Source organism: Camelina sativa, chromosome 7 (genome assembly GCF_030686135.1).
Source record: "Camelina sativa cultivar CO46 ecotype springtype chromosome 7, ASM3068613v1".
Classification (NCBI taxonomy): Eukaryota; Viridiplantae; Streptophyta; class Magnoliopsida; order Brassicales; family Brassicaceae; genus Camelina; species Camelina sativa.
In genome coordinates this window covers 32,106,123-32,129,895 of record NC_141886.1, presented here as the reverse complement: position 1 = coordinate 32,129,895, position 23,773 = coordinate 32,106,123, and the positions used below count along the sequence as shown (strand labels likewise).

General features: G+C 35.8%; 6 protein-coding genes, 1 long non-coding RNA gene and 1 pseudogene across 14 annotated transcripts; 2 read left to right on the top strand and 6 right to left on the bottom strand.

Moving 5' to 3' along the window:
* Positions 1 to 3,789: 3,789 nt before the first annotated feature.
* Positions 3,790 to 5,445, bottom strand: LOC104705130 (pentatricopeptide repeat-containing protein At3g60960, mitochondrial-like). Its single transcript, XM_010421114.2, has one exon. It carries the CDS (start codon positions 5,232 to 5,234, stop codon positions 3,945 to 3,947), a length of 1,290 nt encoding a protein of 429 aa, XP_010419416.2. The 5' UTR covers positions 5,235 to 5,445; the 3' UTR covers positions 3,790 to 3,944.
* Positions 5,446 to 7,664: 2,219 nt separating this feature from the next.
* LOC104703570 (small RNA-binding protein 11, chloroplastic-like) lies at positions 7,665 to 9,613 on the bottom strand. 3 transcript variants are annotated; one of them, XM_010419597.2, is made up of 5 exons: positions 9,225 to 9,613; positions 8,758 to 8,826; positions 8,500 to 8,606; positions 8,178 to 8,259; positions 7,665 to 8,014 (listed from the first exon to the last, which is right to left on the bottom strand). In XM_010419597.2, the coding sequence occupies exons 1-5, from the start codon at positions 9,304 to 9,306 to the stop codon at positions 7,878 to 7,880; spliced, it is 477 nt and encodes a 158-aa protein (XP_010417899.1). In that variant the 5' UTR covers positions 9,307 to 9,613; the 3' UTR covers positions 7,665 to 7,877. The 3 variants fall into 3 exon arrangements, with proteins under 3 accessions (XP_010417899.1, XP_019083611.1, XP_010417900.1); XM_019228066.2 differs by having other exon boundaries at positions 7,665 to 7,990; positions 9,225 to 9,445; XM_010419598.3 differs by having other exon boundaries at positions 7,962 to 8,259; positions 9,225 to 9,445.
* LOC104752644 (OVARIAN TUMOR DOMAIN-containing deubiquitinating enzyme 6) lies at positions 9,598 to 13,073 on the bottom strand. 6 transcript variants are annotated; one of them, XM_087459924.1, is made up of 10 exons: positions 12,840 to 13,036; positions 12,583 to 12,704; positions 11,713 to 12,473; positions 11,459 to 11,620; positions 10,983 to 11,060; positions 10,822 to 10,900; positions 10,592 to 10,737; positions 10,391 to 10,456; positions 10,137 to 10,308; positions 9,598 to 10,049 (listed from the first exon to the last, which is right to left on the bottom strand). In XM_087459924.1, the coding sequence occupies exons 3-10, from the start codon at positions 12,319 to 12,321 to the stop codon at positions 9,832 to 9,834; spliced, it is 1,530 nt and encodes a 509-aa protein (XP_087316050.1). In that variant the 5' UTR covers positions 12,322 to 12,473; positions 12,583 to 12,704; positions 12,840 to 13,036; the 3' UTR covers positions 9,598 to 9,831. The 6 variants fall into 6 exon arrangements, with proteins under 6 accessions (XP_087316050.1, XP_087316052.1, XP_087316049.1 ...); XM_087459926.1 differs by having other exon boundaries at positions 9,598 to 10,046; XM_087459923.1 differs by lacking the exon at positions 12,583 to 12,704 and having other exon boundaries at positions 12,840 to 13,073.
* Positions 13,074 to 13,600: 527 nt separating this feature from the next.
* On the top strand, positions 13,601 to 15,250 carry LOC104703566 (casparian strip membrane protein 3). Its single transcript, XM_010419595.3, has 3 exons — positions 13,601 to 14,137; positions 14,389 to 14,512; positions 14,845 to 15,250. Exons 1-3 carry the CDS (start codon positions 13,815 to 13,817, stop codon positions 15,061 to 15,063), a joined length of 666 nt encoding a protein of 221 aa, XP_010417897.1. The 5' UTR covers positions 13,601 to 13,814; the 3' UTR covers positions 15,064 to 15,250.
* LOC147941935 (uncharacterized) lies at positions 14,652 to 16,405 on the bottom strand. The gene is made up of 2 exons (XR_015562619.1): positions 16,338 to 16,405; positions 14,652 to 15,059 (listed from the first exon to the last, which is right to left on the bottom strand). It is a non-coding gene; the product is annotated as an uncharacterized LOC147941935 (long non-coding RNA).
* Positions 16,406 to 16,474: 69 nt separating this feature from the next.
* Positions 16,475 to 18,953, top strand: LOC104703565 (uncharacterized). Its single transcript, XM_087459922.1, has one exon. It carries the CDS (start codon positions 16,758 to 16,760, stop codon positions 18,804 to 18,806), a length of 2,049 nt encoding a protein of 682 aa, XP_087316048.1. The 5' UTR covers positions 16,475 to 16,757; the 3' UTR covers positions 18,807 to 18,953.
* A 752-nt stretch (positions 18,954 to 19,705) lies between these two features.
* Positions 19,706 to 20,571, bottom strand: LOC104703563 (uncharacterized). The gene is made up of 2 exons (XM_010419593.3): positions 20,359 to 20,571; positions 19,706 to 20,266 (listed from the first exon to the last, which is right to left on the bottom strand). Exons 1-2 carry the CDS (start codon positions 20,495 to 20,497, stop codon positions 19,911 to 19,913), a joined length of 495 nt encoding a protein of 164 aa, XP_010417895.1. The 5' UTR covers positions 20,498 to 20,571; the 3' UTR covers positions 19,706 to 19,910.
* Positions 20,572 to 22,467: 1,896 nt separating this feature from the next.
* On the bottom strand, positions 22,468 to 23,016 carry LOC147941934 (uncharacterized; annotated as a pseudogene).
* Positions 23,017 to 23,773: the final 757 nt, after the last annotated feature.

Sequence of the window (23,773 nt, the reverse complement as noted above, 5' to 3'; positions counted from 1 at the left end):
TACTGGAATAACTAGGTAGAACTAGTGTGTAAAACTAGAATAACTAGGTAGAACGAAGAGTCTTAATATGAATTTCTGAAACAATATAACTTGATAATACTTGGTATAACTATTTGTTGCAGGAATCCTCCTCCTCGACACCACTATAGCCGCTTAGAATTTACTTCCCCTCGAGTGAGTACAACAAGAAAATCAAGTATCGACGAGGTGTAATATCCATGAGATGATGTTGGTACAAGACATTGGTAAGAAGAAAAAGAAGGGTGTTAAACCGACTACCGTGGAGGAAGACACCAATAACCGTAGTAAAAGAGTCTTTACAAGGTCATGGACATGTAGAACTAATTTTGTGGGTGTTTGGATGTTTTTCTTATTTCTATTTGTAGAACTACTTGTAAAACTTTGTTGGATTCATATTACTTTTTGGAATTTAGTTGTGTGCAACTGCAATTACTATGTAAAACTAATCTGTTTTTTTTTTGTTTTGGATTTTGTCCTGTACAACTGGAAATATTAGGTAAAACTAATCTGGAATTTTAGAAAATATGAGATTTTCAACATTTTTGATTTTTGTGGGGAAAAAAATAAAAATAAAAATCCGAAATGTATTTCCACGTGTGTAATATGTGTGTTCACACCTAGTGTTCACACATAGTTTTACCCAGTATAGTAGTTGTACCATACTTGTAAATAGTTCTACTTTTAGGTTTTTTCCATTTAATTAGTTTTACACACTCTTAAAATTATATTTTTTAGTTTTACAGTTGATTAAATTCTATTAGCATATAATTATGAATGTTTTATGCATTCAAATGTTTAAAACAAATATTTATGCAACTTTTTCATCTTTAGTTGGTTATTATTTACAAACTGACCTTAAAAGTATAATGAATATATTGTGTTGAGTCTTTCATAACAACATAATTTTGCAACTTCTTTCTTATTACACATTGTAACATTTTTTTTAAATTTTACGAAGACAGTAAGTATATTAAGTACTTTTCGTTTAGGTTTTGTTAAAAAAAAACATAATTGTTATACATGTTTTTCCTTAGTTATACCAGTATTACCATGTTGCCAAAAAAACTAGTATATAAATATTACATTATTGAAATCAGTTTGTAATTGAGAAATATGTGTCTTTGCAATCCTTTGAACTTGTAAACCACATTTACATATTTTTATTGAACAAAAAATGGCATTAGGCCCGATTTTATCATCTTTTGAGTGGAACTTGTCATAATTCTTGTGTCTGCTCTCCGCACTTGCTTAAACAGCTCCGAAATAGTGATGACCTCCACAAACAAAATACACCTACGGTTCTCATTATCAATGGATGTTAGATTAGATAAACACATAGCTCCTTATCATCATAAATAATAAATTGTTCATCATATCCCACATATGTCTTCAACATTAAACTATCCATGTGACCTTAACAATCTAAATGTATTTTGACATTGTTGCTCATTGTATCCTACAAATACAATACCAAAAAAAAAAAACTCAGTCTGTAATACTAGTTATACTACATTTATCAGTAGTACCAGTTTTACTACATTTACCATTAATACTACAAAAGCTCAAATTGGATGATTTCGGGTTCTATTCTACAATCTACTACAACTCAACCACTGAAATTCATTTGTTATCAATTTAAAGGCTCAATCGACCCATAAGCTATGGTAAACAGCTAATGTGAATTGCATAATTGCATAATTGCATAATCAAATCTATAAAACACCCAAGAGAAAAACCAATTCAATCAACTATTGTTAGATTATTTTGTTGAAGAAGGTATCTGGATTTTGAAGAAGAGCTCGATGCAGCTCCATAGTCGCGAAGAAACGGCGGCGATGGAGAGCTCTGGCGATGAAACAGCAGAGGTGGAGAGTTCCGGCGAAGAACGGCGGCGAGAGAGGAAGAGAGGATCGAGATCTATATTTTTTTTCTTGTTTTTTGTTTTTAATTAAAAAATGAAAGAATAGAAGGAAGGGTATTTTAGTCAGAACATATTTCATTAAATAAGAAAGGGGTATAGAGAATAAAGAGGGAGATAAGAGATTTGTTTTACTCTAAGAGGGAGTTTTGAGATGTTTACTCGTGTATTGGGCTGTTATTATCTTTTCCTTTTATTTATTTTATATTTGGATTTAAAAGGATGTTTTTTAAAAAAAATATTTCCATCTATGGTTTTTTTTTTTTTAATAAAGTTTTGGTGTATTAGGTTTTATCTATATTATCTATATTATTATTTTCACAGCATTTTTTCAGAAAAAGGCTTGGAGTTCAGACTTATTTACAGACAATGCCACTGTAATTAAAACAGTTAATATGAAAAAAATTTAAAAATAAATCAAATTAGGAAAATCGAGTATGGAAATATATATTTCCATAAATATCTGAACAATATCAATTTCTATTTTCCTTTTTAATTACAAGTTTAATGTTTTAATGAAAAAAAACTATAGTATCTTACCTTATTTAATTTCGATTTTCCATAATTGGTTTGGCATTATACATGTTTTCTATTATACATAAATTGTTTAATGTTTTCTATGTTAAAATGGATAGATCAAGTGATGCCAAAATGGGTAGAAAAAATATAAAAATAAACTAATAATGTATGATTTTATTATACTATATATATATATATATTTTTTGTTTTAACCTCCACAAAATGATATATGTTTTTTGACTAAAAAAGATGTGTCATTTATAGAGTTATGATGTCAAATACAAATATATATATCCTGTTGCACAATTTAAATAGTGAATACATCAAATTTAGTCATATGAGTAATATCAATAATATTACTAAATTTGTGATAATAAAACTAAATTTAACATATGCACAATACTAAAAAATCAAGAATAATTATGGAAAATTTTATTTATTTACGGGTCCAAAACTAAACTAAAAATAACCATAAGAATATGATGGGAATTAGGTTAATATTAGTACACTTATATATTTTTGCGGGTTGGTTTAAAAACACAAACAAAATATTTTAAAACTTAATTTTATATGAAAGGAGTTAAAAACCAACACTAACCCGCTACATCATACTCAGATACAAAACTAACTATTTTTTTAATACATGGGTCCAAACCTAGACTAAAAATAATCATAAGTATAGGATGGGAATTAGGCTAATATTAGTACACTTATATATTTTTGCGGGTTGGTCTAAAAACACAAACAAAATATTTAAAAACTTAATTTTATATGAAAGAAGTTAAAAACCAACACTAACCCGCTCCATCATACTCATAGACAAAACTAACTAATTTCAAATTGGTAAAGAAAATTTTCCCAATCCAGAATTTTTTTTCTTCTTTTCGTTGTTGATAGAGTGTTGTGATTCTCCTACAATTCTACGTTTGTTCTCCTCTTCCCGCTTTTCGATTCTCTGGTGCTTTTACTATTCCTTGGTTACAGTTTTACTGGTACCCACTTGTTTTTGCTTATGTTGCAATTTAAATTTCCTTATACCTCAGAAAGACCTTGCAAAAAAAGTCAACGAAGTACTTAAAATTCGTTTTTTATCTAAGATTTACCATTTCATTCTCTAAAAATTCAAAATTTTAAGTATGGCCATCTTGTAATCCCAGTAAAGAACACACACATAGAGGGAGAGAGATGGTGAATTCAAGTTGTAGACCAAATCCGCTGAGACTAGTTTCTCATTAGATTTCATTAAGGCGGAAACTAAAGATAGTAAAAAAAAACAAGAGTAAGACTAGCAAAATAGTTTAGGACTGAGACCGAGAAGCAAAAGGCAAGCAATAGAGAATGTCTTGTAGATTTATGAATCTTGGCCTTACTTCTTCTTCCCCTTGGTCTTACTTATATATATATATATCCTTGAACTTCTTTAGCAATGAAGAAAAGTAATAAAAACCGGAAACTACTAATCAAAAGTTGGATTAATTAATTAAAGCTATTGGGCCTCAGTAACAGCAACATTGAGTAGAGTTGCATCTACCATCTTTTTCAACATCTCTATTGCATCATCCTTTTTTCCAAGTTTAGCATATCCATTGATCATCGATCTAAACGTAGGAACATCAGGGCACAAAAATTCGTCAGACCAAACTTCCTCAAACAAAGCATGTGCTTCAGACATCATCCCGAGCGCGCAAAACCTCGAAATGATTTCACCGTAACAACGAGATGACCTTCTCAACTCAGGCCTCTTAAAAGTCTGGACGGCTATCTCGAATTCCTTGAGCTCGAAACACTCCTTCACCATTATCTTAAAGGTGTCTCTATCAAAGGTCTTGGAATTAGTTATCATCCTTTCAAACAATTCCCAAGCCTCTCTTTTCTTGCCGTTCCCAAACAAAATCTTTAAAAGGGCATTCCCAGTGTTAATATACAGTAGCAGCAACTCATCTTCTTTTTTCTTGGTTATAGAGCTGTAAATCTCCATAGCTTTTTCGTCCTTGCCTTGTTTAAACCAGTACTCAACAAACGTGGCTTCCACGGCCGCTCTCCTTATGTTGTGATCTTCATGACTGTGATGAAGCATGATGTGTTGGTCAAATTCATGGAATAATTCATAAGCCTTTTCGTGGTTTCCCAGATCCAAGAACCCGCGGACTAGATAGCTGTAAACCTCCGAATCCCAAAGCTTTTGCGTTTTTACAAAACCCAGAGCGTCTACAATTCTCCCGGCCTTTAGAAGACCTTTGACCAAAGCCATGTGTGTGTCGATATCTGGTACAGCAAGTGTTTTAGCGTAACGGTATAGCTTGAACGCGTCGTCTACATTGTTTTCATCGCAGTGGATTTTGATGATGAGGTTACAGGTGAACATGTCGGGGATCAGGTCAGACTTGTTGAAGAAGTAATGAAACAGAGCGATGGCATCGTCGTAGCGTTTGGCGTCGTACATGGCGCCGATGATTTTGTTGCATATCATTGGCACCGTGTAGGGGAGGTCGACATACTCATCCGAGGCGGCCAGGCTCGAGATCTGAGCCGCCTTGTCCAATTGACAGAGCTCGATCATTGAGCTGACTCTGAAGCCTAGAGAAATCGGACGGTCGTCCTCGCAGTAAGTAGCAGTGCAGTTTGGATCAACTTTCTTGGTGATGAGCGCCTTCCAGGGGAGTGAGGATGGTTCTCTTCCGAGAGGGAAATAGGATAAGTTACGCATCGGGGAATACAAGGCCTTCCTTAGAGAGAGATTTTTGCTGCCGCCGAGGATAATGCGGTGGAGGGACATGGCAGCGCCGGAGGATTATAGACAAGAAAAATAATTTTATTTTAGAGATGCCCTACTCTAGTCCGTGGAAAGCCTTCTTTATTTTTTTTTATTCCATACAATAGTGGAAAATTGCTGAGAGTATGTGATATTTCCGAATTCCGAATATGAGAGAGAATGAATGAATAAACTAAATAATAATATAAGGAAAGAAGAGAAGCAAAAAATATTCCCAATTATTTTAGACTGTTCTCCAAGACTATATATAATACAGTGTAATAAATGAGACGACGAAGAATAGTAGAAGCATTTATTTTAGCGCGTTCTCCAAGAATGTAAGCGACTCATCTTGTTACCATCGTCCAAATAAATTTTGATTTTTTTTTAATCTAATCCATTTATATTAATAACCAAAATTATCCAAAATGATTTCTTATTTCAAAATCTAAAAATTACAAACTTACCTGATTTTTTAGGTTATTCACCTTTTTCAGTCAATAATCTTCTATATAATATTTTATTTAATAATTAACTTAAAATTAAATTAAAAAATTTAGAAAACAAATTATGTATACTTTTAATTAAAGAAAATTAAATACTATTTTGGTTTAGATTTTACAGTTAAACGAAATTATATATCGGTTGTGTTTATAAGTAAGAACTACAATATGACTTGTGCTACAACACATGTTGAAATTGTTTTTGTTTAGTTTGTAGTTTTTATTCAAAATATCATATATGTGATTGTTTTATTTGTTTTAAAGTTTTTTTTTTGTTGGATGCCAGAAAATCATATGCTGACTTATGAAAATAACATCTATTTTGTAAGATCTATATTTTGATCCAAGGTATAACACGAGTTAAGTTGTGTGATAAAAAAAATATTTTTTTTTGTTTGTAAATTTTATTTGAGTTGTTTTGATGTTTAATATTATATACTTTATTTTGATTGTTAATTCTATGACTTAACCCATAATATATCACATATTAATTTTAGGACCAAATATGTAACTTATGTCTGTCAAAATCATTTTAACCGAGAAAAGTTATGAAACAAAATTATTCCAAACTTTAATTTAATCCGAGAAATCATATTTCTTGAAATTTCAACCCCTCCTCTAGCAAGAAATCATATTTTTTAATTTTTTTTTTTCATATTATAGTGATATATTATTGATCCGTGCTATAACAAATCAAATTAGAGTGTTTATAATTTTAACTTTTTGATCTATCATATATTTATGATAAACAATACTTAGGTGATTTTTTTTGTTCACATCCTCCTTTTCAACCAATCAGAATCTTCTATACATTATTTCATTTAAAAAATAAATCAAATTAAATTAAAAAGCAAAACAAATTAAAGAAACAAAAAAATTCTGTATACTTTTAATAGGAAAGTTAAATATTAGCTTGGTTTAGATTTTACAATTAGAACAAAATTATGTATCAGTTTGGGTTTACAAATAAGGTGACTATAGTTTAGATTTTACAATTAAAACAAAATTATATGTCGGTTTGAGTTTACAAATAAGGTGATTATAGTTTAGATTTTACAATTAAAACGAAATTCTATGTCGGATTTGGGGTTACAAATGAAATAGTTAGAATTTAAATTTTACAATTAAAACGAAATTATATGTCGGTTTGAGTTTACAATGATGTATGCAGATTTTGTTTCTTTAATAAAATTGAGACAATAAATTTGCTTCCCATCTTTCTTGTTTTGTCTTTCTTTGTTGGACTATGTTTACAATTTAGATTCTTGGGATGATCTTGGACATGAAAATACTTTGAATTTATAGGACAGGAAACAAGATCAGTTTTAATTTTTGCTTCAACATGTAACTCATATGTTGGTTTAATGTATGAAACTTTCTTACATTAAGTTGAGTTGACTAATGTAAATGTATTGTGTTACTAGGTCAAGTTTTAAAACGGGAATCACACACTTGAAAAACCGTATTCACTATTCAGCATACATTAGTACATGATATGCTCGTTCGTTCTGATGGAGACAATCGAGTCAAATCATATCTAAAGACTAAACGTCCTCGTCCACTAAAAATGTTATGCTAATTGCATATTCTACCCAGCTTCCATTTCTTTGCTTTAAGAGATAGAAGTACTGATATAGAAAGTAGCCAAATGTTAGAAATCTGGGTATTTTGTTAGACAATTGTGGATCCTATGATGTAGACAGAGTGGCAACTTGGTCTGTCTGATACCTTAGAAATTTGGGTATTTGGTAGGCAAATGTTTACAAAATTTTGAGTTGTATCATTCCAATTTTATCAAAAGTTCAGAGACAAGTTGTGTGCTTCATAATGTTGTATATAAAAATTATAATCGAACTATCTCAGCAGATGTCTATACGCCGAATTTCACATAGGATCTTCATTGGTGTTTTAGTTCTGTAATAAGATGAAGATACCATAGACACAAATAAACTTGTAAAGAGAAGGATGGGTCATTATGTGGAGGCAAAGAAGAAGAAGCATAATCGGCTACAAGACTCAAGACTCTTAAGGTTACGTGACTTGCAGTCGAAGACTCCTGCTAAGTAAAGAGTCTCTCTCTGCCACACAAAACAGTAAAAAGTTACAGATCTTCTCGCCAAACGTTCTAGACTAACCTTGGCTTCCCCAAACTCCTTCCACTGAGTCAAACAAAGTCGAGACTCGAGAAGACACTTAGCAATTCAATATAACGGTCCGTGATGCCTAAGTTCGAACAAAAATCCTCGAATTTGGGATAATGCATCCACAAGCTCCCAACTTTTTTTCTTGTCATAATAACTTCTGTGAGTACAATAAAACTAACAAACACTTTTACCAAAAAAAAAAAAAACTAACAAACACCCTATTTCCGAATAACCTCAACTGGTTTGAAGTGTTGTTTTGTCTGAAAAAATGTAATCTAACAAGTTGCAGAAGAGAAAAGAGAAGTATCAACTGTCACCACCTGTTTGCTTCGGCTTGCTGTCTGGTTGATTCTGTTTTGCAACTTTAGCTGTATCGAGGATCACAACCCGTCCGTCTACCAACTGTTATCCATACAATCAAAACTTTATGAGATTTACACTACATAACCAGTTCAGTGTGATCAGGTTATTTCAAGCAAAAATATTTCCTTTAGCATACATATCTTATTCTAATGCTCCATCACAAGACATTATTGCGAAAAGAGTTTAGATGAAAATAGATTAACGGACGAAGCTTCTTAGAATGATCTGAGAGATAAGATATAGAAATTTCTGAAATGGAGAGAAGGGGAGTTTATATACCCGGCCATTGAGTTCTAATAAAGCTTTCTCGGCTTCTTCAGTAGAAGAGAATGTGACATAAGCAATCCCTTTTGGCCTGCGTTTGAATTTGTCCATCATAATATCCACTGAAGAGCAACCAAAAAGGTGAAGTTTTTGTTACACAGAAACAACCTAATATACATGGGTAAACTCTAACTATCCTCCTAAACTAACAAAATGATAATGTAAGTGAAGGCTGCAGAGAACTAATTGCTGTGGAGGATTAGAGATACAGACCTCTGAGAACTTGACCATATTGAGAAAATGCTTGAGCTAATGTTTCTTCTGTGCTAGAGAAAGATACCCCTGCAACAAAACAAGCCTTCAAGTTTAGCGACTGTAACACAAGAAATCACTGAGACAAAGATCGCAACAAAAACGATGCTTTTACATCTAAAAGTTTGAAACTTTAAGAGAAACCTCATTGATAAAGACACTGTGACATTTAAAGCAGAAAATTCACACATAACCCTTGTTGTTGTTTTCTTAATCTAAGATTCAGAATCAATCAAAACCACACACAACCTTTCAAAAACTAGTTTAAACTAGCACTGTCAAAGTCACAACCTTTCACAAACCAAGCTCAGGGGATCAAGGAATCAAAAATCAGGAAATGGGAAATTTGGATTCGTGATAGATGGATTAAAGGATTAAGATAAAGCCAATCGAAGAAGATATTATTACAAGAGGGAAGAGAGTGTGACCTTTGACGAAAAGCGTAGAAGAGAAGGTTCTGGAGAAGAGGAGGGAAGGAGTGGAGCAACGATTGAGGAACTGATTGAGCATTTTTAGGGTTTAGGGTGAAACGAGTGGATGTGTTGCGGCGAACCCACCGCCGGCGAAATCAGACTGATCTCGATAAAGAACCTTTCTTCTCGCTCTTCTTCTTCAGGGTTGGCTCACCCCACTGTTCCGTCCATTATTTTTACCAATTATAACCAGTTTTAGAATAAAGATTTACTTTTTACTAGATTTTTTTACACATATGGCTATGATAGTGAAACCAAATATTTCTTGTTCTGCAACAAAATCTGATGTTTCTCAGAGTGAAAAATCAAAGAAATGAAGAGCAAGACGTACAAACAATGGTCTTAAATCTTCTGCTCGTTTTAGCAAAAAGATTTAAGTGCTTTTTCTCTCTTATTCAACTTGAACAACTATAGTACAGAGGCCACAAACATACGCATACATGATGATACATGTCTATGTCATGATGCACAAAGTTTATTCATTATTCTGACAAGGGTAATCGCCCAACGTTGGTAGGAATACGAATTCGTATTTCATATACTAGTAATACAGATACATTCTCTATTCTGTGGCCTTTCCTTTGCGTCGATTGTTGCCGCCACAGCTCGTCTCCACTACGTAACAGACCATTGAGTCAACGTCATCCCCAAAAATGCTATAAGCCTCCATGGCCTGCGTGTAGCTAAATCCCATCGACAATACCATCTCGATGCTGCTGCTCAGCACCACCTTTTCTTTTACTGCCTCCTCTGCTTTCGAATCACTGCCTGAAGGTCCTGCTTCAATAAACAAAAACAAAAAAGGTCTCAAAAAATGCTTGTCCTCAGTATTCTCGGTGAGCAGATTTAAAAGGGAAAAATACTTACTAGCTCCAGAAGACGACGTCTCAGCATTAGAGGTGGATGATTCCTTTGGGCCGATTCGTGGCTTAGACCATTCCATAAGATACTCAGCACGGGAAGCTTCCATTACCGACCGCTCGATTTCCTTTTCCGTAAGCTCAAGGTCAGAGTAAAATCTCCCTTCTGCTAAGAGCGCCTGGAACAAAGACAGATACGTTAGCAATCGCACATTCAGGCAGATTGGTGAATCTGTTCATGGATGATAGTGGGCTACTTGCATTATCAATCTGATGTTCTTGCTGAGCCTTTATAGCAGCTTTCACCTGTTCCTTGTCCACGTGTCTCTGGATTCAAAACAAGAAATATGATGTGAAGAGACAAGGAAGTGCTTGCTAGTTGCTACCTTTCAAACTAAGGGTTATGCTCTATTGCATCAGTTGAATAAAGACGAGGACGAGAAGACATATAACTATACTTACCCCACTGAGACTACTAAATCCAAGTCCTGCACCAACTGTCAACCGATGTGGATCCACCAAAGAATTATAATGATTCCCGTGGTGGAAGCTTAGCCTTATGGGAGGTGTATCCGTGCTGTAGTTTCCTTGAAATATGTTGATAGGCTCTGTACAGAAACATTACACTTTGTTTTCATATTTTCATTTTACAGTAAAGAACATGGAACTTTTAATGTCAATCTAAGTTGCACCTGTGCTATATGAGTAAATGTGGATTGGCCTATTATACATTTCTGCTAAAGCTTGGATCTCTACGTTGTTTCCATAGACCTATCACCATTGTACAAAATAGGCGTCAAAGAGACTGGAACCGATAGCTAACAAAATGAAGTCATGGCTAAGAGCAAAGCACCTTATCTCTTCTTTTCCTCTTCAAGTAAGAGGTAAAACCTTCGGTTATGAACTGAGAAAAGTGATCCCTCTCTTGTTCCTAAACCATTCATTGTAAAACCAGTAAGTACTACGAATTGTTACCACAACACTAAAAAACCTAATTGTGCTCCGTTCAATACAAGGTACATACAAAAAAATGATTATATAAACAATACCAAAGTTTTACATGGTATATCAGTAACACATACAAGTACATGCTGTTATTACTCTCTTTGTTTCACTCCGCTTACCTAAGACTTCTTGGTGGCTGGATGACTAGAAACTAAGAAGGTAACATAAAGTCTACGAAAATGCTTAATAGCTTATCCATAAAGTACAATCTTAGGTAATTTATTGTGATTTTAGTATATCTTTCTCGCTTGCTGTTCTCAGATGCAAGTCAGTCCGCTAAAATATCGTCAAAGCTACCTAGTTCGGAAAGGAAAGAAATAATACCATGTAATCCATGCACATTTGCCTAGCCAAGTCATATGCCTCTGAATCCCCATATACTTGATCTGCAACAGCCCGAAAAAGACAATTTCCATCTTCCAACATCCGCCTAATTTCAAAGCCTTTTGATTCATTAATCTCTGCTTCAAACTGGTGTTCTCTTTCCTGTGGATAGTATATAAACTAGTTCATTGAAAATAGAGCCAGATAAAATATGCAAGTCATCGATACAGTCAAGACATTTAAAACAAACATACCGGGCCAGAGCTGGAGCCAAGATGAGAAGACACATAGCATGGCATATGCTCATCAGAACTGTTATATCCTTCATTCTCACTGTGTGATCTTGGAGAAGAAGGATGTGACCCAGTTGGCGAACTCCTATTAACAAGAGAGCGAGGCCCAGTACCTCTTCGTGTTGGTCCAATTCGTATAGCGTCAAAAGTTCCCAAGACCGATCTGTTATTACCAGGATTGACAGTAGGAGAAGGTTTTGGAGGCGGAGCTGGTACGGGTGGTGAATCAGGGTTACTGCCACCACTAACTGGAGAATCACAATCTATACCTTCACTCTCAACATGAACATTTTCTGAAACTACCAAACTTTCATCATCTTCTCTATCCACAGGTACATCACTGTCCACTACTACATTCTTAGCATCAGAAGAACACTCTGGTTGATCAACAACGGAAACCTCATCTTCTTTTTTCTCATCAGTAATTTCTTCATCGATCGTTACCGGAGTATTATTATTGTTTATCTGTGACTCTGTTTCTGAGGAAGAAGCTGAGCCAGACGAGGAAGAAGAGCGGGTTGAGTTGGAAGAAGTGCCTGACGAACCACGTTGAACCAAAATCCGAGTCATGTTGCTTCTGTACTAATGAAATACCAAAAGATTAGAGATGATCCCAAGGTTTGTCCCTTGTTCTTGCCTTAGGCCCTACGATTACAATCCCTTGAGAGAGGGATTCCTTCCAACCGTTCTCCACCTCGCAGCAAAACGTTCTCTGCATTCCCCTACCAATCATCAAGAATTCCCCAAGTTTTTTCAAACAATCCAACACCTCCTAGTTTCTTGGAAAAATTTAGATCTAAAACATTCCCCAAACAACACAACAACCTTTACCTAGTTCTACTTTACGAATCAATCCCCGAAACGAACATGAAACTGACTCAAGCTGCGGTAATTCTAACTCAAAACTCCCCTCTTTTCCCTCAATATTTTCTTGGAAACGATACAGTACAAGGCTATAAACATGACGAAACAAAAGAAACACCAATCAATTTGACATTTTTTTAACCTAAAAATCAATCAAAAGAAAAGGATCGGACGAAGCGATAATCGAAACCCTAAGAAATTGACCTGAGTAAAGGAAAACTTACCGGAGATTTCAGCAGCTGAGAATACAGATTCGAGATCCCGCCGGAAAGAGTACAAGTTTCCCGGAAGAATGTAGCAGAACTCGAAGATTAGGGTTTCGCAAAACGAAGAAGACGAAGAAGAAGCTCTCTCAGATAAAAACGAAATATAAAACTGGTTTCGATGATTTTTTTTAATTTTTTTTCTTTCTTAAAATTTTTTTAACCGTCGTTGGGTTGGGGTTGGACGAGACGGCCAAGGTGATGACGTGGACTCCGCGACGCACTTTCATCATTTGCGTTGACACGTGTTCTCATCGTTGCGGATGTTGTTTTCTCATCTGTGGATTTTAATTGTTGGGCCAAACTTAAAAGAAAGCCCATATCCAAAATAGTGTGCGAGAGGGAAACACTAGTAAGGTAAGGTTCACTCCATTGAATTTTCCATCTCCTCTTCAACACTTCATAATATTCTACGTCAACCTAACAATAACTGAACCTAAAGCAAAGTTTGTAAACAATTCAACGTGACCTAATCCTACATAAAAAGTATAATGTTCCATTCAGAGTGGTCAAAAAGTATTAATTCTTTAACAGAACCTCTCTATGTATTTTATAATGAACTAGTTTGGTTATAACTAAAAGGGACATGGTTGTTGACATAGAAACATTTTATACTTGGAAGAGAATTTTAAAGCAAAATAAACTATTAATAGTCAAATACAGCTTTATGAGGAAATGGAGCAAGTCGCCTTCTATATTTTTGCTAACCAGCGAGTAGCAATATATAAGAAATAATAATATACACACCCAACCCTAAAAGCATTCCATATCCACTACAACAACTCAGTTACAAGTATGCATATATATCTTACTTGCAAAACTTCATCATTCTCATCTCTAGCTCTTCCGTTTAATCTTTTCCAAATTCAGCTTCCAAAAGAGAGATAACCCTACCGAAACATCTACTCTTCTTCCTCTTCTTCTAAATTGTCTTCTATGGATATCGAAAAGGCAGGGAGCAGAAGAGAAGAAGAAGAACCCATTGTCCAAAGGCCAAAGCTAGACAAAGGCAAAGGCAAAGCTCATGTGTTTGCTCCTCCTATGAACTACAGTCGGATCATGGAGAAACACAAGCAAGAAAAGGTGGGCACCCCCGGGTGGAAAAGAGGTGTTGCGATCTTCGACTTTGTTCTAAGACTCATCGCAGCCATCACTGCCATGGCTGCTGCAGCAAAGATGGCGACGACGGAAGAGACCCTTCCTTTCTTCACTCAGTTCTTGCAGTTCCAAGCTGACTACACTGATCTACCAACTATGTCGTAAGTTACTCCCCAAATGTTAAGTCTTAATATAGATTAAGACAAAAATGTAGTAGGCTTTTTTGAAGAGTCAGTTGGCTACTTCCTATGTTCGAGCACTAGTTGCCAAGAGAGAAATATATAGCTTCTCGACCTATTTATAAGGCATACGAATACTAGTTTGGTACATATGAAGGATCATGAATTACGGTAGATAATTCTTTATTATATGAAGATTCAAACTTAATTATTTCTTCTTGTTTGTTTTGCAGATCTTTTGTGATAGTAAACTCAATCGTGGGCGGCTACCTAACCCTCTCATTGCCTTTTTCAATTGTATGTATCCTCCGTCCTCTCGCGGTGCCTCCTAGGCTCTTCCTGATCTTATGTGACACGGTAATTACTTATTTTCCAGAAAATTAATACTTTTAACATAGTACTAAAACATGAACGCAAATGCCAAAGACAAACAATAATTTCTTGGTACCTTACGATAGAAAGTAAAAGTTAAACGAATCACTAACACAAACGCTAAAGAAAAGAAATTAACCACCAACGGTTGTATTTCATTAGGCTTATTCTAGATACTCGTTAATGCATACAGTATGGTTGAATATATTGAAGTATCAATAATCTATAACGAACTTATATTTCGATCACAAAATACAATGAATAAGTACACATATGACATATCTCTTTAATTAATCTGTGCGGTTGTTATGGTCCAGGCGATGATGGGTCTCACTATGATGGCGGCATCCGCTTCTGCCGCCATAGTTTATTTGGCGCACAACGGGAATTCCAGCTCGAACTGGCTTCCAGTTTGCCAGCAGTTTGGTGACTTTTGCCAAGGAACGAGTGGCGCTGTGGTGGCATCCTTTATTGCAGCGACTCTACTCATGTTCCTCGTCATCCTTTCTGCTTTTGCTCTCAAGAGATCGACCTGAAAATTTGGATTGATCCTCTCGATTAAATTTCAATGTGCTCTGATATTCATTTGTGTGAAATTTAAAATGTTATTATGTATGATTTGGTTTTGTTGTGCTGTGCTCAGGTTGTATAATGAAAAAAATGTTGTAAATTAGTGTTCATTCTGCTAAAAACAAAAATATATCAATGTTCTATCGTCACAAATAGTTTTTCTTTTCCTATATAATTTGTTTGGCTACTAGACTTATTTTACTTTTTTAAAATCTCAATGTGTTGTTATATTATGAAAAAATATATATAAATTAAGATATGATATATATACTTTCTCTTCCAGAAAATCAATAAAACAGATATGTATGTATGTTATTGTTTTTGTTTCACTGTTAGTATTGTATAGGAAGTACAAGAATATCTTGATTGTCAGCTAAAGTGTGAGGGACCAAGGCAAACTTAACGTGACAATTAAAAGTGCTCGACAACAAAAAAGTAGCACAAATATTAAATTTCATTGGAAAAGACAACTAGAGGGGCTCCTGCTCTAAACCTTGTTGTAAGATTAAATCGTAAGAAAGCCTTTCAATCAAAACAAAGATATACAGTATATGTGGTTATAAATGCAAAAACTTCAAATCAAATCCATAACCATTTTTGAGATGAAACGTAACGCTCACTTCCAAAAAAGTTTTATAATCTCTATACGACTATGGAAGTACACTTGGAATGACTATGCAACATGCAGATTGCAGATGACGACAGTCGATGGGTGTGGCAGAAAAAGCGAGCTTATGAATGAAAATGATGGACGAAACTTAAAAGACAGCTAAAGTATATAGAAGAAATTATTTGAACTGTTACAGGTTCCCTGCAAAAAATCTGGAATTTAAGTTTTGTTTTTGGTTCCTTGATTCCCTCAGTCGGCAGGAACAAAAAACTTAAGAAATGATGAATGATAGAACAAATGAGAGTAATCTAACAAATGCAATAACATTTTTTTGTCTTCATTATTCAATGATATTAAGCTTTGTCAATACTTTCTTGACAGTAGGAAATATTATATATTCCACTGATCAATATAAATAGCTACAAGATTAAGATTAACATAACGATACAACTAGTGAATCCAATATTACATTTGCCTTGTTTTATTTCTGCGCAATATTAATTTAAGTTTATGCTTGTTGATCTAAACTGTGAACAAAAAAAATTACGAATAAACTTTAAATAAAAAACTTAAAAGTGAAAGTAAAATCATCATATTGAAAAAGAAGGCGTTATCATACACGGCTTATACCTAAGAGTGAAGTACAAGCAACCAAGGATCCAGCTCGTTCCAGTCTCATCCATACTACAAAACAAAAACTAAAAGCTGCCATTAAGGAATGAAATCAATATAACAAGACAAATAAATACATATTCAGAAACGTTTTTAAAGCAAATCACATGACAAATGTCCGGCATTAGAAAAGAAATGCTACACGGGTTTAGAAGATGAGCAGAAGATGGACATAGTAATTCAAGGATCTCTTGACACGAACCATAACTGCCCATGCCAAAAGATGAGGGTAAAGAGTCTTTTGAACCTACCGCAAATTCTGTAGAAACAAAACATTCACAACAAGGCCCGTCGTTTCAGCAAGCTATCCTCACAACTTCAACTATATAAGCTCTAAAACGGGTGTGTATCTTTTGTTCCCAGTAAGTCACTTACAAGATGAGAGTCCCACTAATAGATTTCTTGAGATTCTTAGTACTCATTCTTTCTCTTAGTGGCCCTTTAGTTTCTGCAGATGCAACAGCGAGGCAACACTTTAATAGGTATGAAACTGATAACTACGGTTACACACCTCCTTCACCAATTTATGGTGCCCCACCCAGCTACCCAACACCACCAACACCAACTTACAGTCCTCCGATATATCCACCACCAATACAACAACCTCCGACACCAACTTATGGTCCGCCTATTAAACCACCACCGATACAGAAGCCTCCAACACCAACTTACAGTCCGCCTGTTAACCCCCCACCGGTGCAAATGCCTCCGACACCAACTTACAGCCCTCCGATCAAGCCGCCACCGGTACACAAGCCACCGACACCATCTTACAGTCCTCCAGTCAAACCACCACCGGTGCACAAGCCTCCAACACCAACTTATAGTCCCCCTGTTAAACCTCCACCTGTGCAAAAGCCTCCAACACCAACTTACAGTCCACCTATCAAACCACCACCAGTACAGAAGCCTCCAACACCAACCTACAGTCCCCCGATAAAGCCACCACCGGTGCATAAGCCTCCAACACCAATTTATAGTCCTCCTATTAAGCCACCACCAATTCAAAAGCCTCCCACTCCTATCTATAGTCCCCCTATAAAGCCACCGCCAATACAAAAGCCACCGACGCCAATATACAGCCCCCCAATCAAGCCGCCACCGGTTCAAAAGCCTCCCACGCCAACATATAGTCCCCCTGTAAAGCCACCACCAGTACATAAGCCTCCGACACCAACTTACAGCCCACCAGTCAAGCCACCGCCAGTGCAAAAACCTCCTACACCAACATATAGCCCACCAGTTAAACCACCACCAGTGCATAAGCCCCCGACACCAACATACAGTCCACCAGTCAGGCCACCGCCAGTACAAAAACCTCCAACTTCTAGTCCACCTATTAAACCACCACCTATACAGAAGCCTCCAACACCAACATACAGTCCACCAGTTAAGCCACCGCCGATACAAAAACCTCCAACACCAACTTATAGTCCACCTATTAAACCACCACCAGTGCAAAAGCCTCCGACACCAACATACAGTCCACCAGTGAAGCCACCGCCGATACAAAAACCTCCAACACCAACTTATAGCCCACCAGTTAAACCACCGCCAATACAAAAGCCACCGACGCCAATATACAGCCCCCCAATCAAGCCGCCACCGGTTCAAAAGCCTCCCACGCCAACATATAGTCCCCCTGTAAAGCCACCACCAGTACATAAGCCTCCGACACCAACATACAGTCCACCAGTCAAGCCACCGCCGATACAAAAACCTCCAACACCAACTTATAGCCCACCAGTTAAACCACCACCAGTGCAGAAGCCTCCGACACCTACATACAGTCCACCAGTCAAGCCGCCGCCGATACAAAAACCTCCAACACCAACTTATAGCCCTCCTGTTAAACCACCACCAGTGCAGAAACCTCCGACACCAACATATAGTCCACCTGTCAAGCCACCACCAATACAAAAACCGCCAACACCAACTTATAGTCCACCAATCAAGCCACCACCAGTTCATAAGCCTCCGACTCCAACCTATAGTCCACCTATCAAGCCACCACCAGTGCATCAGCCTCCGCCACCAACATATAGTCCTCCAGTAAAGCCACCACCAGTGCATCAGCCTCCGACACCAACATATAGTCCTCCAGTAAAGCCACCACCAGTGCAAGTGCCTCCAACCCCAACTTATAGTCCTCCTGTAAAACCACCACCAGTACAAGTGCCTCCAACCCCAACTTACAGCCCTCCTGTACAACCACCACCAGTACAAGTGCCTCCAACCCCAACTTACAGCCCTCCTGTACAACCACCACCAGTACAAGTGCCTCCAACACCAACATACAGCCCTCCCATAAAACCACCACCAATACAATTGCCTCCAACACCTACTACTCCATCGCCTCCACAAGGTGGATACGGTACTCCGCCTCCTTATGCATATGTATTGCGTCCTATAGATGTAAGCAATTAGAGAAACAAGTTACAATATATAGCTATTTCCTAAATTATGGCCAAAAAGTCTTTCTAGCACAGAGGATGTGTAAGTTAAAGCTACATATGGTACTGCTTATTATATGGTAAAAATAAATAAAGTTTTATAGTTGGTTGTTCATAAAAATGTTACAATCGAGCTCGGTCTTGATATCTTTAAATGGTATGCCATACTTTGAGTTGAAGTGTTATCTATGTCCGCATTTTCTAAAAATTTTAACAACGAATGTAAATTTTGTGTTAAGATAATCAACCTCAAGTAAACTATGTTGATATACTTGAATTCCATGAGACCAATTTTGGCAGCTCTATACTTAACTGCGCTAATATATATAACAGAAATCATAAATCAGACTCAATATCTACACCAAACACTACTCGACCCCTATCTGAAATGATAATGAATAGCATATTCGTATGGTTTAGTAGCAAATTCTATGATAAAGAAAACATGTTCCTTGTTTGTATTATTATTATCAAAACAAATACGAACATTTCTGACCCAAATTTTAAGTCATCCTGAAGATGGAAACACAATGGACACCAAATGAAGCGAACCACTTATATTAAATATATATATATATATATATATATATATATATTTAATACTATCCAATATTTGCAAGGAGGTATATCTTGTGAGTTAGAGTAACTAAAACTTCTTTGAGCAATTTTCGACCAAATTCCGAGATAGAAATCAAGGAGATTTGTTAGAATCCTTGTTGATACTCTAAGCACTGAGAAGCTTCGGATAGAGCTTAAATGAACACATGAGAGTCATGGTGGTTGTCTGAACGTTGGAAAAATGTTGCAACGAGAAGGGGTATTTTCGTCTTTGTCTATTCTCATCAGTATTTAGTAGTAACTTAAAAATAAAAATAAACACAAATCCTAAATAATTTCACATTAAAATCATGCTTCATAAAGGACAACATAAACCATCTTCAGACACTAAAGATAACACACAAACTTCAGTTCAAGCATGGACCTGAAAAGAACAGCTTATATAGTTACATGGCTCTACACATATATTATATCATATATTACATGAAAGACACAATATAAAGATAATAAACGGTGCGTCTTATGGGATACCGATGATGGGGAAGAAAGGAACGTAATAACTAGTAGGGGCCAACCCCCACTCGGGAGGAACAGGAAAATCAACGGTCTTGGATGAACCAAAAGGGCCGAGGCTTCTTGGGCATGACTTCAAGAATATCAGCTTTGAAGAGAGACCATATTTATCACCCCCGAGCTTAACAATCTTCGACTTAGCGTTATTTTTGAAAGCATAGAGTTGCTTGAAGCTTCCTTGGAGTTCCGCTTCACAGTTCGATTTTACCCTAGAGGGAAGTTCCGACATGAACTCGCCTTTCTTGTCAGTTGTGACGGTAAAACGTGTGTTCATATGGCTACAGCTAACCCTGACCGTAATCCCTATAACGAAGATATAAAGTCTAGTCAAAAGTGTTTTGAGTATAGATAGGTGTATACTAGTAAAACGATAGTCATAAGAGAGTTAAAATTACCTGAGTAATCATAATCGCTGGGACAATCGAAACAAGAGACTTTTCCTTCGACGTGTGCGTGTGAAGCATATACCACGACGCAAGATGAGAGAGCTGCCGAGAAAAGGAACAAAGATAAGAAATTTAACTGCCAAGCCATTGGAGAAGGCACAGATCACTTGAGGAATACATAATGTAGAAGATGTGTGTATATATAAGTAAAAAAAAAGAGATATTTTAACGATACAAGGACAGTCACAAGTTTTACAATTGCTTCATTACTGAATGGGTCCCAAAAAACGAGCATGGTAGTTGGCTTGGCGTTAAATGAACGTGTATCTAAAATCTTATCGGTATATGAGAATTTATGGGAACTCTAGTCAGTTATTAAGTTAGGAAAATCTGACGCAAATAAAACTTTGTTGGTGCTAATTAACGTTTTAATAGTATAAGTTGTTCAAAGATTGTAAGTCATAGATAGAAAACATAAAACTTTCTAATTTACTATCTTCGCGTACATCGCAGAACTAGTCCACTTTTTGACTAATCTTATTGACAAAAGCATATAACAGGAAAAAAAAAATATTAACTTTTTTTCTTCATATGAAAAGTATTCGAATGATATAGAGTAAACATTTGTTGTGGGAAAAATAAAATCTCAAACTGAAACAGTATTATAGGTGTCACAAGAATTAAATAAAGAAGCGAAGTCCGAGTATGCAAAATAGTCAACATGATTTTAATAGGAGCAATAAACTGTTGCGTTCGTTCCACCGTATTCCTTACTCTATTTTCATGCAATTGTCATTTCACCGTCGGTGGCTCTCCTTGTGGCTTTTTGTCGCATTGTTTTATTATAAGAATGTAAATATCATTATATCATTTAGGAAATGACATTTTAGGTTTGTATATGAAGTTAGTTCAACCTAAAAGGATGGTCTCATACCAAAACAAAAGTTCAAAAAACATGGAAGCATCAAACATTTGAGATTAATTTGATCGATTAATTAAACTTTACGTGATGAGACTATATATATTGCTAAGAAGATGAAGCAAACTCAATCTAGAGACTCCCCTAAGAGAAACCGGGACATAAAACAAGAACAAAAAAGAGGTGGACGCCCTTTCAACGGTAGCCCGAAAGAGGGGTTACGTGAGCGATTAGCAGCATGCATGCTTTCTCACTTTACCAAGATCCTCATTTAGTTAGGACAAAATAAAACAAAAGTTGCATAAATATCTGATATCATTATGAGTGTTAAAACCAAAATAAGTACCCCATATTTGCGATATAATACTTCTGATATTTAATGTTAAGAGATGACCAAATAAATGCAGATCATATTTGTCTTTAACTTTGAGTAGGTTCAAACGTCTAGTAGGACCAGTCTCCATTCCCCAGCCTGTTTTCTTAAAGATTCTATCATTTTCTTTAAATCAGGTTGTTTAGTAATTCAACTATACTTCAAATATAGTGTAGTTACTTAAAATTTAGTTTCCTGACAAATGTTGTTTTGTATTTTTAGTGGAAATATGTTTGGTAATATTTCTTATTTTATCCTTACCAATAAAAACAATTGTACAATAGATAAAACTAAAAATATAATTATTTTTATAATTAATGTGTAAAATCCTTAAATTATATTTAATATGAACGAGGGAATATAAGTATGAACTGATCCACTTTTCATACTGGGTAAAACAAGATTGCTACACATTATTAATAGTCACATGCTCTTAGCCTCTTAATTACCTGAGTAAAACGCCATTGCCACACGTAAATTTACTGGTCAAACGAGTTGACAAAGTCTACTGTCACAATGTCACAATGTCACATTAAGCTCTATATGAAAACGTTCTTTTTAAAAGCGACGATTTAAATCTAAAACGACAAACGACAAAACAGAATTAGAATCTTCGGTGAAAAGAACAAAACCAAATTATAGACGCAAGAGAAAAAGTCAAGTTTTATCCTAATTAGTAAAAGTTTAATCAAAGCAAGGAAGCTTAAACTTTTGAAAGTCGCTTGCGAAAAATTCAACGAGCGGGTCAAGTTATAAAACGATTTACTACACACACACGCGGTTACTCAAAATCGTATAAATAGAGGCGTAGCATAACCTTAAGTGTAAGATTTTTTATATACAAAATGGAAGTCTAAAGGCGTAACATTATGTTTTATATATTCCTCCTATCCCTCCTCAATCATACGCAAATCCAAACCGTTGGTTCACTTGATCAAGCCTCTCTCTCATCTATTGATCTAAAACGTCATGATCACTTTACTGTAGAAACGATGTTGTTTCCTAGTGATTTTGTGCGAAGACAGCTAGCTGGTGGAGGTGGTAGCAGCGGTGGTGGTGGCGGTCGAGGTGGTTCTTCAGGTGGAGGCAGTAGTGGTGGAGGAAGTCGCGGAGGAGGAGGCGGTGGCGCAAGGGGAGGAGGAAGCTCAAACCGTGGTGGCGGTGGTGGATCCGGAGGAAATAAGGGTGGCAAAGGTGGAGGGGGTGGCGGAGGCCGTGGCGGTCGCGGTAATGGTGATGTAGAGGATGGTGATAGTGGAGGCGGTAGCGGAAATAGTGGGAACACTAGAGGTGAAGGACAACAAGTTCCCGTAGTTCCAGGTGGCAGATTTCCAAGCGATGGTGTCCAAATTCAATATTCTTTAGCATTGTTCATCTTCACGGCATGTTTAGTTATCATTTAGTAGACTCAAAATTTTTCATTTTTTTTTAGTTGAAATCTTTTTTTTTTTTTTAATATAATAATTGTGTTAGGTAACGTACTTGTACAATGTACATGTGTTGATCGGCTTGTGTTAAGCTACGTACAAATAGTAAACTGATAATAATGAAACGATCATGCATACAGCTAGGGTCCTCAAAAAGTTTAAGATCTAACAAATGTATAGCCCCTCACAAAATCATAAAATGGAAGCTAATATGTCTAAAATGGTAGGTAAGTACAGAATGAAACTTTAACTAAATTATTTGAACTTCCAGTACAATTTAATTTTTTTACTTTTTAGCGCATATTTAAATTTTAATGTCTTTCACGGACTATACTAATCCTTCATTGAAATTTTAGTGTCTAGTCATATATATAATATTATTTTATTTAGTTATCTTAAACTTTTTTAAGATAAACTAGGGATTGGACCCGCACATACGTGCGGAATTAATTTTAAAAGAATTAAGTTTGTAATTAGGTTTGGATTATGCGGAATTACATTTGTAATTATGAATGTTAAAAATGTTATTAACATTCATAATCTAACTTTGTACCAATATATTTTCAGTCTAGTTTGGAAAGAAGATAATTAGATTTAAGTACATTAAAAAATAGTAAGAGAAAGATAGTATATCTGTTATATGTTTCTCGAACCCGTCCCATCCAATATACGGTACGTTCCTTTTTTTAATCTTATAACCGTAGT

Bases quoted from the DNA above. Each gene is read 5' to 3' on its own strand.
- LOC104705130 (XM_010421114.2), bottom strand. From the start codon at position 5,234: ATGTCCCTCCACCGCATTATCCTCGGCGGCAGCAAAAATCTCTCTCTA.
- LOC104703570 (XM_010419597.2), bottom strand. From the start codon at position 9,306: ATGCTCAATCAGTTCCTCAATCGTTGCTCCACTCCTTCCCTCCTCTTC. The intron at 8,260-8,499 runs GTATATAAACTC...TATGGATAACAG, and splicing joins TATTAGAACTCAATGGCCGG to TTGGTAGACGGACGGGTTGT. The intron at 8,015-8,177 runs GTGGTGACAGTT...TTGTACTCACAG, and splicing joins CAGCAAGCCGAAGCAAACAG to AAGTTATTATGACAAGAAAA.
- LOC104752644 (XM_087459923.1), bottom strand. From the start codon at position 12,321: ATGACTCGGATTTTGGTTCAACGTGGTTCGTCAGGCACTTCTTCCAAC. The intron at 11,621-11,712 runs GTATGTTTGTTT...TACTATCCACAG, and splicing joins TTGGCTCCAGCTCTGGCCCG to GAAAGAGAACACCAGTTTGA. The intron at 10,738-10,821 runs GTGCAACTTAGA...GTTTCTGTACAG, and splicing joins CATTTACTCATATAGCACAG to AGCCTATCAACATATTTCAA.
- LOC104703566 (XM_010419595.3), top strand. From the start codon at position 13,815: ATGGATATCGAAAAGGCAGGGAGCAGAAGAGAAGAAGAAGAACCCATT. The intron at 14,138-14,388 runs GTAAGTTACTCC...TTTGTTTTGCAG, and splicing joins ACTGATCTACCAACTATGTC to ATCTTTTGTGATAGTAAACT. The intron at 14,513-14,844 runs GTAATTACTTAT...GTTATGGTCCAG, and splicing joins TCCTGATCTTATGTGACACG to GCGATGATGGGTCTCACTAT.
- LOC104703565 (XM_087459922.1), top strand. From the start codon at position 16,758: ATGAGAGTCCCACTAATAGATTTCTTGAGATTCTTAGTACTCATTCTT.
- LOC104703563 (XM_010419593.3), bottom strand. From the start codon at position 20,497: ATGGCTTGGCAGTTAAATTTCTTATCTTTGTTCCTTTTCTCGGCAGCT. The intron at 20,267-20,358 runs GTAATTTTAACT...TCTTCGTTATAG, and splicing joins CAGCGATTATGATTACTCAG to GGATTACGGTCAGGGTTAGC.